The sequence below is a fragment of the Sebastes umbrosus genome, chromosome 10 (genome assembly GCF_015220745.1).
Source record: "Sebastes umbrosus isolate fSebUmb1 chromosome 10, fSebUmb1.pri, whole genome shotgun sequence".
In the NCBI taxonomy this organism is placed as follows: Eukaryota; Metazoa; Chordata; class Actinopteri; order Perciformes; family Sebastidae; genus Sebastes; species Sebastes umbrosus.
Genome location: NC_051278.1, coordinates 16713269 through 16726633, shown reverse-complemented (window position 1 = coordinate 16726633; position 13365 = coordinate 16713269). Strand labels below are relative to the sequence as shown.

Sequence of the window (13365 nt, the reverse complement as noted above, 5' to 3'; positions counted from 1 at the left end):
TATTTAATAAGAAAAACTCTCAATACAATGAACCTAATGTAATAAATGTGTGTATTAAATATCAGTTGTAACACTGACAATATATTCACTGATTTTGTTCGATTTAGCATTAGAAGAGGTGAGAGTAATGTTATCAAAAATACACTGATATCTAAATATTGGCATTTATCGAGATAATCTGACATTGTATTTGTAGTAAAATGTTTGTTTGTAGGAGAAATTTGTAAAAAATGAATAAATACACGTCTCTATACATCCTCTAGAGGGAGCCACACCCCATTAAATGACCTACTGACTGACCTTGTTTAGCTTAAACAATTAACAAATCACATAAATTTGCTCTTTTCATTGTGCCTTTAATAGTGAAGACAATTCACAGTTACAGAGAAAAAAACATGGCAAACTCCTGCGTATTTAGACAAACAACACAGAGTAATCTAAGGTGAACACAGGCCTTCTATTGTACAAAGTTAATGACTGACAGAGTGCACTTTCCCCACATCCACACACTGTAAATATCAAGATCATATAAGAGCGTTTATCTGCGTCCCAGCTGTTTCTTAAAGGCCTTTAAGGACTTTGCCATCATTGGAGCAACTCCTGTGTGAACAACAAGGGGGGGAAAATATTTATACGGTGAAATAAAATGTCAATCATCAAGATTACATCAGTTAGATGTACATGTTTCATACTGACCTTTGAAGAAAATGACAAAAACAAACCAGTTTTGGAAAGTTTTAGCAAACATAACACTGCATCTATACTCTTTTGTCAGCTCACTTGTTTTTTTGCGAGGGTCTTGTGTATTGGTTGCCCCTGAACTGGTGCTGCTGGACCTGCTGGGCTCATTACAACTCGGGCTCGGTCTGCTGTCCTGAACCTTGACGCTGATAATTTAAGAAATAACAGCACAGTGCATAATTCAATCAACAGAAACAAAAACAATGCACGTTAAATTAGAAATTGAGTCTCCTTCTACACTACAGTTAGTGAGCATAACATCCTACGTTGCATCGTTTACAACAAAAAGAACCAAGGCCTTGTCTAACCAGAAAAAAATCCATTTTATCCAGCACATTGCTCCAATTCCTGTAAGCTCACACAAAAAGCATTTCCCCCGCTGTTATAGCATGAGTCTCCGGCAGGTTACGACCCTGCTAAGCTGCTGTTGTTGAGTGATCACTTTGTAGCGGAGGGCTTTTATGTGGAAGAGGAGCAGAGCAAGCCCAAGCCTTATGCCTACCAGGTGGTGGTTCATGTTTTTTCCAGTATGGCTCTTATAATCTTTGTTTTTTGAACTTTATAATTAGGAAAACAACATAGCTGAAATATATATACACAAACAAATGAATAAAAAACAAAATCACAAAAGCTGTGTACATGTTTCTCTATATTTAGGTCGCTGAAACCCACCTGCACCTGAGCTGAGGCTGCTGAACAGCAGTTCCATGAATTTCCTGCTGAATTCGCACATCTCTCGGTGGCTTGGCAACAGTGTGAATAAATGCCATCTTCACCTGCCGACCTAAAAAAAAAAAAAGGTGTCAGTGTACAGAACATACCTAAACTATATTTTTCTACAGCTTACAGTGTTTAAGAATATAAAATATTCACTTTTGCATGTTCAACTGCTCTAATTGGGATTTTTTTGACAGTGATTAACACAAAAAGACTGAAGATTAGTCTCTCACAGTTCCAGTTCACACCTTTGGGTTTGCTAGAATGTGCCGAGACGATGCTTTTTGTCAGTCTTTTGAGTTTCCTTTCCCTCTCCTCAGACAGCCTGACGTACATCTCTTTCCATGATTCATACTCCTGAAGTTTGGAGTGTTTGAAGTCCCTCTGACAGTGTTTACCCCACAAGTGGTCGGTCTCTCCAACGTAGATCTGTGTAAACAATGACAGGGCTAACAACAACATACACAGCTGTTCGCTCAAACCAAATTCTCTTTGTAACTACAATAACGTTTCTAATCTATACCCAAGGTCTACAAAGTTTAGGTATACTAGAAAGGTAATTTCAGAATAAACCGACACACACTCAGCGGCCAAAGCAGGTAAACCTGCTAAATCACAAGTTTCAATCCGGTACGATATATATATTGATTACTTTGACAACAATCCGATATTTGCTGATATTATAAAGTCTGCTACAATACGTTTCATTTCGATTCAATTCAGGGGCCTGCGATCAATATGAGCCGATATCATATGCCCATTTAACACAATCAGTTACATTTATATCAACTCACAAAGAGCAACTAAAATATGATTTGACAATTTTATTACTGGGCTCTTCCAGACATTTAAATGAAAATGATAAAAAAAAAAAAACTTAGTGAAAAGAATAAATATAAAGTGGGAATTTCAAAATAAAGGCATTTCTTAAAGATGATGATATGTATCGATATTTTCACTCATCAATCATGATATTGGATCAATATTTCGATCTGATCCAGATGTATCGTTCATTTCCAAATGCTTTGCCGCTAAGCCTCTACTTCTATTCTATTTCTATGCTTTTACTTTACAAACAGCTGTTTGTGTCCCGTCACAATGTGAAGCTTCATTTTCACTTTATAAACATAGTCATTTTAAGCCAAACCATGATGTTTTTTCCTAAACCTAACTAAGTGGTTTGGTTGCCTGAACTTAAGTGTTTATGTTTGAATTCCTAACGTCAACCACGCGTTCACTGCAATCGTAAAGTGACATCTAGGGGTCTGACAAAGCGTCAGTATGTGACGAGTTGGGATGAGAACGTGTTGCATTTATAGCCTTCAGAGCTCCTTTAAATCCGCCACATCTCAGCATATAAAGCGTGACAACGGGGTCAGAGGTTAAGTTACTCTTCAATTCAACATTATTATATGCACAACACTTGCCATTGACATTCGCATAAATGTCAACTTTGCACCAAATTTATAATAGTTTTGAATTTTCAGTAAGTTATTTTATTTTAGTTTTGACTTTTAGATTTCATTTTAGTTAGTTTTCAGAATGTGTTTGCTAGTTTTAGCTTAATTTCAGTTTTTGAGAAAGGTCTAGCTTTTATTTATTTCTTTTTACAGTAGTTTTAGTTTTTGTTTGGGCCAGATATAATGTGTCAGAAGTATGTAGCTACATATACATACAAAATACATGGAGCACTGTGTAGGAATGGTCATAATCTACAATCTTCACTCTACTTTAGTGAAGAAATTGCAGTATAGCGCCATCTCCTGGAATGATAAGTCCGTTCAGTTTGTGTATTTCAATGTCACGAGAGTTGAATTTTTTTAGGTAGTGATATATTAGAGTTAAAAAAAAAAATTTTGTATTTTATTTATCTATTTTCATTCATTTTTTACCAGGCAATTTAGGTACAGTTCAGATTTCTTAAAGAATTTACTTTTTATTTAGATTCAGTTTACTAAAGATATTTTTCACTGCTTATTTTCTTTCAGTTTTAGTTCACTATAATAACCCTGCTTCACACACAATACATCTGATAGGAAGATTTACTGCTTACATTCATACTCCCAAGGGATGATAACCTTTAGATTTAATGGCCTTATGGTTTTTCCTCTCCATGAAATATAGTTGTAGTCCAACATATAAACGACAAACGGAGGGTCAAATGCAGTGCTAAGCAGGTGTGCCTAATGAAATGGCCACTGAGCGTGCGTCTGCACTGAAGTCATTCATATTCACATTCTTACTGGGTTGCATTCTTCAATGTGTAGCAGCTGCTGTGGCGTACACCTCTCCAACACCGGCTCGAGGATTTCATACGGGACTCCGCCAGTTTCATAAAGCACTGAGGAGAGATCCCCCGCACCTAAATATAAATCCAACAAACTGACAGACTCATCAGCTAAACAGCTCCTCTGGGCTTTACTCACAGTTGATATTATTCTGCAGTGTGCGGATACACTGTTGGTGCAAGCTCATCATGGTTGGGAGGAAGACGGTCTTGGCACCAGAGTACACCTGCATCTTTGTGTTAAGTCGTTGACCGGTGAAGCCTGCAGACTCCTCCGAAACGTCACAGGAATCAGACTCCTTCTCAACTTCAAGACAAAAGAAGGAGTGTCAAAAACGAAATAAGCCATCTGAAAATACAGCTGTATTTGTTCTAAATACAGTACCTTTCCTCTCAAAGTACTCAACACTGAATGGCTTTTCACATTCAGGCAGAGCAGCGGGTAAAGGAATGATAAATGGAAGCAGCTCCATTACAGACTCCTTAAACTCCTGAAATACAAAGGATTATTAGTCCAATTTAAAAGCTAAACTTTTAAGACATATCGTCAAACATACCTGTGTTGGAGACATCTCAGGTGACCTGAAAGGTGTCATTCCAGGACCTTTTGTTGCTTTCTGTTTTACTACAGTCTTTTTAGTTTTGGGAGGTTTCTTCACTCCAGATTTTTCTTTTCTCTTGAAAACATTCACGTCGTAGTTCAAGCACGATTCAAAAGACATGGAGGGCTCCTCACTTTGCTCATCTTTGTGCTTGATTTTAGCCTTTTTGTTTTTTGAATGCTTTTTTTCAGACTCTTGTTTGTGCTTCTCTTTACTCGTTTTTTTTCTTTTTTTGTTTTGGGCCTCTGAGCTCCTCGATATTTCTGAAGGTCTGTCATCTTTGACGCTGACCAGCTTTAACGTTTCAGAGTGTCTGTCACTGGATTCAAATGATTCTTTGCCTTGTTTTGCTGATTCTTTTGGTTTCTTATTTGACTCTTTTTCTGACCCAAATCTTCCACTATCAGAGCTGGATTTCTGATGAGTGTCCTCTGAGTTTTTGGCATCAGTGTCTCCTGACTTTCTGTTACTCTCATCCCTTTTCTTCTTCTTGGAGACGAATGAATTGTCCATTTGATCTTCTTGGATTTCAATGTCCTTTTTCAAGACGTCATTCTGAGAGATATCCTGGTTCTCTTGTTCAGTTATTTCTTGATTTTCATTGTGTATTTTCTGCTCTTCACATTGTTTCTCTGAATCAGCTTTCCTGCTTTTGAAGAGGGCCTCATCTGAAGAATTCTGACTCTTACTGTGAGATGTTACGCAATTATTGTTTGAATCCTCCATTGTCAAACTTCCATTATTTGGACAGTTTTGGTCATCCAGTTTGTCTTTAACAGACAAACCCTCTGACGCATCCCCATCTTCTGTGTGGCTGCATCAAGGAAAAACACAAGATTAAGATGTAAAACACATAAAAATAACAGTATTCCTTTTAAAGAAAACAAAAAAAGGTTAAATATATACACTTCACCTTTTGGACTCCTTAGGGACAAGTCTTTTCCAGCCCCTAACTAGCGACTTGGCCAATTCTCCAGCTTGTTCATGTCTGCGCAAGGAGTTCACTGTTTTGCCAATTCCAGTTTCCTAATTTATAAACAGACACAAGTCAGTGCAGTCAAGAAAATTTAACTCAACTGCAAATATATCAACACAAAATACTTTGCAACAGAGACTCACAGCGAGAATGTCTAATGTGATATCCAGATCCTTGAGTTTCTGCAATATCTTTACAACCTGGAAAGAGATTAATAAACACATTAATGTTATCCTGCTTGCCTTGAATGTGGTTTTCATACATGATTAGGACATAAAAGAAAACAAGTAAAATTTGACATACTCTAGGGGAGTGAGTGCCAATCAAGCACTATAGGGACCCCCCTCCCCAACATGTAGTGTCCCACAATAGCCTCCAATCGGTTCATGTCAACATACTATGCATGGGGGCTCGACCCTATATCTTCATGGGGACGTCATATGAAGAGTTTCATTCAGTCATTGTTTAAAAAAATTGAATCAGCTCTCAATGGTGCACAGTCAAACTTAAATGGTTATATTTACTCTTTTAGTAAAACAAATAAAGGGAAAATTTAAAAAATATATATATTTTTTTATTGTTGGACGTGATCTTATAGGCAATATGAATAGAAATCTGCAGAATTTAATTGGAGAAATATAAATTAAAATGTGAAGACTTTTTACAGTTTTTCACAGGAAATATTAAATGTTTTTCCCTGTATTTCAAAATGACAGGAAAATCATGTTACAATTACAAGAATTAACTGTTTATTGAAATACGTCATGTGTTTTAATAAAAAGAAAATCTGTATTAAAAATGGAATACACCAAATATCTGTTTTTTAACAGCTATATATATTTCTTTATTGTTGGACGTGATCTTATAGGCAATATGAATAGAAATCTGCAGAATTTAACTGGAGAAAATATAAATTAAAATGTGCAGAAGACACTTGAGCAATTATTGTTTGAATCCTCCAAATATGGTAGTGCTGGTTTTGGATCCCCCGCAGTTGCTGACTGTGCATTCAGAGCAGGAGCTATGTATGGGAACCTCACACACCCACTTTAGGCTGCTCCTTTTACTGTGAACTATAAATGGATGAAGCTGCTGCCTGCTATAAAGTATCATATAGGCTGGAACTGAACCGTTTTCAGGTTGTGCTTTAATTTGATTCTAATTTCATTTAAATTTAAATTTAATTTGGCCAATTTAGAAGTCCAATCTGTGCGTAAAAACCGACTGAAACATGCTTGCAGAGACCTCCACTGATGATGGACAGCAGCCATAAGTTGAACAACTGGAGGAGTTGCCAATTTTAGCAGGCGCCTCCCATTTAACCAGCCTGACCTCCACAGAGAAGAGCTGCAAATGCTGCATGGCACCAGAGCACATGTCACTGACTAAAACAGCTCCCAATGGGCCCGTTTCCACACTAAACCAAGGATACAAGTCGTGCGTAAAGTAGAGAGAATATCTTATAGCACACAGATTTTGACAGGGAGGACACTTTCTTTGTTTAGCCAATAAAAAAAAACTTCTGAAACAGCAGTAGCTCATGTTTCTGGAGCAATAATTGGCTGTATCATTACACCAATGCACCAAACAGAGTAGACTATACTGCCAATAATGTGTGCAGCAGCTCGTGCGTAAAATGAATGGATAAACATGGTATCTTCTACTACCGTAGCAGGCTCTGCTGTGTCTGTCAGCTGAAGTTTGAACCGCATGACTTTCTTCACCACATCAGAGCAGCTGGCCATCACTGTGGTTCACGTGCACACACCGTCTACACACACCGGGCAGCGCGCGCCCGTTGATGACACTTATTATAATGGGCGGAACCGGTGGCAGAAATTATGAAATTATAGATCAATTAAGCATATGAATATATGAGTAAAGATATTGATATTCATAAACATATTGTTGTTATAGAGAACAAAATTACTCTCTTAAATTCCCCCCCCCAAGCCTTCAGGGTACCTGTAGGTCCCTATTTGGTAACTATTGGCCATTTGAATGGACATATTGGGCTACTACAAGAGATTTCTCAACCCAGAAATGAAAACATCCTGCTCTCCTTTCCAAGAGTTAAACCAAAGATATCTTTGGCATGACTTATAGCGATAAAGAGGAATACCTGTGTTTTTTCAGTTTATGTATAGTTGTTATTTAGGCATATATTTTATTGCAATTCTACCCTTTTAAATACGTTAATAACAGTATTTTTTATGTATTTGACAGTGATATACTGGCATAACAAAAGTATTTATTTTTTTAAATTACAGAAAATCCTGCTAGTTTTATCAATAAAGAATGCTTTATTTTACTTTTTTTTAGTTAAAATTTGCATGCAAAAGCGGTTAAAAAACAGATATTTGATGTTTTCCATTTTTAATAAGGGATTTTGTTTTTTTTAAAACACATGACGCATTTTAATAAACAGCTAATTCTTGTAATTTTAACATTATTTTCCTGTCATTTTGAAATACAGGGAAAAAATGTAAAATTTCCTGTGAAATTTCTGAATTCTTTTTTTTTTTTACAGTGTATATGATCATGACTCTTAGCATTATGTTGATTTTGAGAAAATGAATGTATTTCAGAATTAGTTTTTTTAATTTTTCAGGTTTCATCAACATCAGCCAAGAAACCAACCAAACAATATGAGCTGGACATAGTTTGTGGGTCTCTGTCTCACTGTGTGTCTCCTTTTGTATATCCTCTGCTCAGAGAGCTGCAGGACTCTCCTTGATACTAAAATAAGATGCTCTGTGCACCTTTGAGAGCTAATTCAATTTTTTTTCTAAACAATGGCTGAATGAAACTCTTCATATGACGTCCCCATGAAGATATAGGGTCGAGCCCCCATGCCCAGTATGTTGACATGGACCAATTGGGGGCTACTGTGGGACACTACATGATGGGGACATGCATTGCACAATAGCTTTAATTGGCACCCACTCCCCTGGAGGAGGAGTTAACGGTATGTCTCTTTCAGCCGGGGTGACTGCAGCTCTCTCTCTCTTGCTCCAGTAACTGGAGGCACAAGTTCCTTCTTCACCAGCTTCAACTTCATTTCTCAGGTAAGTGGACATTTGGACATGCTTGATCATTTTAACAATGAAAAGGCAATTTGGTGCAGTTGATGCTTCAGCGTTTGTCAGTCATTTTAGAGTGGAAAATGTGCTGTTTTGTCACTTACTTTGGATTCAAAATGCAGATAAATTGCCTAAAGATATTGACCTTTTTGTAATATTAGTTTTACACATGGTGACAGTAAGCTTACAGTTTTCTAGGGTTGTTGGTGAATAATGCGAGGAGTGGATTTTTATAAAACGTTTTGTCTTGTAGATTGTGTTCATTGCAGTCTTATCCAAGGCAAGCCTACAATAATTAGGCCTAAATTAAATTAAATTAAAAAAGGAGATAACATAATTGTTTGCCCTACTTTGAACTTAAACAGTCAGAGGACATGAGGCCTGCTGCTCATTTTCTCAAAGCCTATAAAAGGAACGTCATGGGCGAGCCGTCCAGCGTTGCTATTCCTGGACACACTGCTGATAAATTGTGACAGATGCAAAGTGGGGGCTTGTTGACGCACTCCAGCATCACCTGGTAGCACCAACATATGTTGTCAAAGGTGTCAGTGTCTGGTAGTGTCTAAATACATTCCATTTACTCCAAAATGTAAGAAAACTTTTCTCCTCGGATACACATGTTAAAATGTACAGGAATTTGAAATTAGTTTAGAGCAAAGAAAACAGTGCATTGACATAGCACAAGGACAACAGGACCTCAAAACAGCATACACATGAAATCATTTAAAAGTTGGATTTCAATATAGGCTATTTTATATAGGCTATGTAGTTCAATCTTGTGAATGTGGCATACCCTTAACTCCACTCTATTTCAAGCAAAGTCACTAATATTTTGATGAGCTGACCAGATTAAATCTAATCCAATCTTTGCCAGCACAAGTTGTCACAATTTATGATTTCTGTGTATCATCTTGCCCTTTTCTGATTAAATCTGACATGTTGTATTTATATCTCCAGAAGGTCTGGGCTGTGTACTGCTGCTAGAGCCATGGCACCTAAAAAGAACAAGGCGACCAAAAAGAGCAAAGGAGACATAAATGAAATGACCATAATGGTGGAGGACAGCCCGATCAACAAGATCAACGGGCTGAACACCCTGCTGGAAGGAGGAAACGGCTTCAACTGTATTTCAACTGAAGTCACTGATTCTGTGTACGCCCCGAACCTGCTGGAGGGTTTGAGCACCATGAGGCAGGACAGCTTCCTCTGCGATCTAACCGTCGCCACCAAGACAAAGTCGTTTGATGTCCACAAGGTCGTCATGGCCTCCTGCAGCGAGTACATCCGAAACATCTTGAAGAAGGACTCGTCTCTCCAGAAGATCGACCTGAACGACCTCTCGCCGGTCGGCCTCGCCACGGCGATCACGTACGCATACTCTGGGAAGCTGACCCTGTCGCTGTACAGCATCGGCAGCACCATCGCCGCGGCCATGCTGCTGCAGATCGGCACCTTGGTGAAGATGTGCAGCGACTTCCTCATGCAGGAGCTCAGCGTGGAGAACTGCATGTACGTGGCCAACATCGCCGATGCCTACGACCTCAAAGAAACCAAGGAGGCAGCTCAGAAGTTCATGCGGGAGAACTTCATCGAGTTTTCTGAGATGGAGCAGTTCCTGAAGCTCACCTACGAGCAGATAAGTGATTTCCTCTCGGACGACTCTCTGCAGCTTCCCTCCGAGATCACGGCCTTCCAGATCGCCATGAAGTGGTTGGACTTTGACGAGAAGAGGTTGAAGTATGCGGCGGATCTCCTCACTCTCATCCGCTTCGGCACCATCTCCGCCCAAGACCTGGTGAATCATGTCCAGATGGCGCCCAGAATGATGCAAGACCCCGAGTGCCACCGTCTCCTTGTCGACGCCATGAATTACCATCTGCTGCCATACCAACAGAACATCCTCCAGTCACGCAGAACAAAGGTGCGCGGCGGCCTCAAGGTGATATTCACAGTTGGCGGACGCCCCGCCTTGACGGAGAAATCCCTCAGCAAAGAAGTTCTCTACAGAGATGCAGATAACGTGTGGAATAAGTTGACAGAAATGCCAGCAAAGAGTTTCAATCAGTGTGTGGCGGTGTTGGACGGCTTCCTCTACGTGGCAGGTGGCGAGGACCAGAATGATGCAAGGAACCAGGCTAAGCACGCTGTCAGCAACTTCTGCAGGTAAGAACCAATTTTTACATTCAATTTGTCACATTAGTTTGAGTGGAGTTAGAAAATAACTGTAAATCCCTCTCACATTCTTTAGATACGACCCCCGCTTCAACAATTGGATTCACTTGAGCAACATGATCCAGAAGCGCACGCACTTCAGCCTCAACATCTTCAACGGCCTCCTGTTTGCCATCGGAGGGCGAAACGGCGACGGCGTTCAGGCCTCCGTGGAGTGCTACGTGCCGTCCTCCAACCAGTGGCAGATGAAAGCTCCCATGGAGGTGCCCCGCTGCTGTCACGCCAGCTCCCTCATCGACGGCAAGATCCTTGTATCCGGAGGTTACATCAACAACGCCTACTCCAGGGCCGTGTGCTCGTACGACCCCTCCACCGACACCTGGCAGGATAAGAACAGTCTGAGCACACCTCGAGGCTGGCACTGCGCCGCCAGCGTGGGAGACCGGGCCTACGTCATCGGCGGCAGCCAGCTGGGAGGTCGTGGGGAGAGGGTGGACGTCCTCGCCGTCGAGTCTTACAACGCTCACAGCGGGCAGTGGAGCTACTGCACACCCCTTCACACAGGAGTGAGCACGGCGGGTATATCCATTTTGAACAACAAGATCTATCTGCTCGGAGGCTGGAACGAGGGAGAGAAGAAGTACAAGAAATGCATTCAAGTTTTCAACCCTGACCTCAATGAATGGACTGAGGACGATGAACTGCCGGAAGCCACAGTCGGCATTTCATGCTGCGTCGTCACCATACCCACACGGAAAACACGAGAGTCCAGAGCCAGTTCAGTATCTTCTGCACCAGTCAGTATATAACAGTTCAGATGATAGTTATGTAGTTTACATGTCTAGGTCTCCAGCTTTTCTGTTGCATAAATCTTGGTTCTAAACTCTACCAACAGTCCTTTCTTTGGGCCTAAGATGATGTTTAAATGGTCTTCAGATGAGAAAAAATTAATAACAATGCAAGGATTACAAATTTGGGAACATATATATATATACTGCATATATATTCGAGTTTAATAATTAGTATAATTGGCATCATTAAGGTCAGATAATATTTATAATAGAGACAAACTGGACATAGCAATAACCAATTTTATAATTTGTAGACAGAAATGTATCTTTGGGGCCAATTCAGTTGGGATAGTTTCATTAGCAATTTTTCTGTAGCAAATATAATGTTATTTAAAACTCGAATGAAAGGGATAAAAATGCAAAAACACTGCTGTTGTTGAGATTAATCTGCAACATGACATTTAACCAGTGCCATAAAATGAATAACATTGTGTTGTTTGCTTGCAACACAGTCATTAATGTTGAAGGATTTAGTGACCGTCCTGTTTATGGCAACTATAGCTACTGTGATTCTCAGATACTTGAACAGAATAATGAGCTGGAGCTGTTGGGTAGGTGTTGGCATCACCTACCAGTAGGAGGTGCTTGTGATGAGTGTTGAAACACACCACACAGACAGGACGCAGTTTCTCTACATGTGTCTCGTGCACAGTGGTCTTGTGTATGTTGTGTGATCGTCATAAACACTATCAGTGCGAAGTAATGGAAAAATGTTGGAGTGATGAAGGTTGGATGGGTTTAGATGTGACAGCAATAAACTATTTTGTAAAAAAGAAAAAGAAAAGTAGAAGTTGGGCGTTGCCAGCCTGAGCTTTCCTGGAAGTGATGAATTCCCCGTTTGCTCATGTCGTTTCCTTTTTTTTTTTTTTTTTTTTAAATTAAAGAGACAAAGTGTAAGTTACTCTGAGCCATGGTCATAAAGTCATTTCCATGCAAGTGTATTTTACTTTAAGGCAATTTTGTGGGTCTTTTTAAGTGGTGCACTTGTGTGACACACTTATTCAAAGAAATCAGGTACAGGTTTGTATTTGAGCACCATAAATAAAAAAGAATCTATACTTACACAAGACTATTTTGCTCTTCCTCAATTTCAATTCATATCTATTTGCCCTTTTTAGTGGTTTATTTGACACTTTTGGGAAATTATTCTGAATAAATTCTGAAATCTTCAAACACCCTTAAGTACACTGGCATCGAGTGAGTAATCCTACACTTGTAGCTTTTAATTCTGCCCATACTTTGTTGTCTAACAGCTGTAAAACCGAAAGTAATTGCACTCCTGCTCATTACACCGCAAACATACTTTACACTGTGAGAGCGAGGAAACGGCTCCAGGCATATCACATGAGCCAAATGAGTAAAAGTGCTATTTACATTATACACAATACATTTTTGGCGTACTCTTGTCTCTCCTTGTCCATTATTCCCAAAGACTGAAGCATCTCAAATCACAAAGTCAATGTTATTCTGTTAGCCGAACATATCTGCTACCATTTAAGGTATTTTCATAAAGGCAGAGAAGTCATTACAGCCTTAACTGTGAGGTAGTTAAAAGTCAATGTTAAAGGATCCGAAAACCTATTTTCTCGATCAGCTTCTTACTATGAGTGATGGGATCCTAATTGAACACCAAACCATGGTTTTGAGAGATGTCTGTATTTGTGTTTTTGTCCTCGCGGTACAGCTTTAGAAAGATGACTAACGAACAGGATGTCATGCTATTAATGAGTCTAATGGAAACCACAAAAATCCAAGGAAATGGGGGGTGTTGAGAGTTAAACCACATCCTTATTTAGGGCAGATGTCAGAGCGGTTCAATGACCTATAGCCTGTTTTATCCACCCATGCATGTACACACACCCTCTCAAAAGTGCTGTGTCATTATTATAATCACTCTTCTTCTTCGATCTTGCATTCAGGTGTTCCTGATAAGCTC

At 39.5% G+C, this 13365-nt stretch overlaps 2 protein-coding genes across 4 annotated transcripts; one reads left to right on the top strand and one right to left on the bottom strand.

Moving 5' to 3' along the window:
* Window positions 1-332: 332 nt before the first annotated feature.
* On the bottom strand, window positions 333-7131 carry eloal (elongin A, like). 2 transcript variants are annotated; one of them, XM_037782314.1, is made up of 11 exons: window positions 6991-7131; window positions 5467-5523; window positions 5261-5373; window positions 4303-5161; window positions 4131-4236; window positions 3885-4052; window positions 3702-3799; window positions 1707-1887; window positions 1414-1525; window positions 781-887; window positions 333-600 (listed from the first exon to the last, which is right to left on the bottom strand). In XM_037782314.1, exons 1-11 carry the CDS (start codon window positions 7066-7068, stop codon window positions 539-541), a joined length of 1941 nt encoding a protein of 646 aa, XP_037638242.1. In that variant the 5' UTR covers window positions 7069-7131; the 3' UTR covers window positions 333-538. The 2 variants fall into 2 exon arrangements, with proteins under 2 accessions (XP_037638242.1, XP_037638243.1); XM_037782315.1 differs by having other exon boundaries at window positions 4131-4233.
* A 1143-nt stretch (window positions 7132-8274) lies between these two features.
* klhl31 (kelch-like family member 31) lies at window positions 8275-12830 on the top strand. 2 transcript variants are annotated; one of them, XM_037782316.1, is made up of 3 exons: window positions 8275-8391; window positions 9364-10569; window positions 10655-12830. In XM_037782316.1, exons 2-3 carry the CDS (start codon window positions 9395-9397, stop codon window positions 11385-11387), a joined length of 1908 nt encoding a protein of 635 aa, XP_037638244.1. In that variant the 5' UTR covers window positions 8275-8391; window positions 9364-9394; the 3' UTR covers window positions 11388-12830. The 2 variants fall into 2 exon arrangements, with proteins under 2 accessions (XP_037638244.1, XP_037638245.1); XM_037782317.1 differs by having other exon boundaries at window positions 8292-8391; window positions 9367-10569.
* Window positions 12831-13365: the final 535 nt, after the last annotated feature.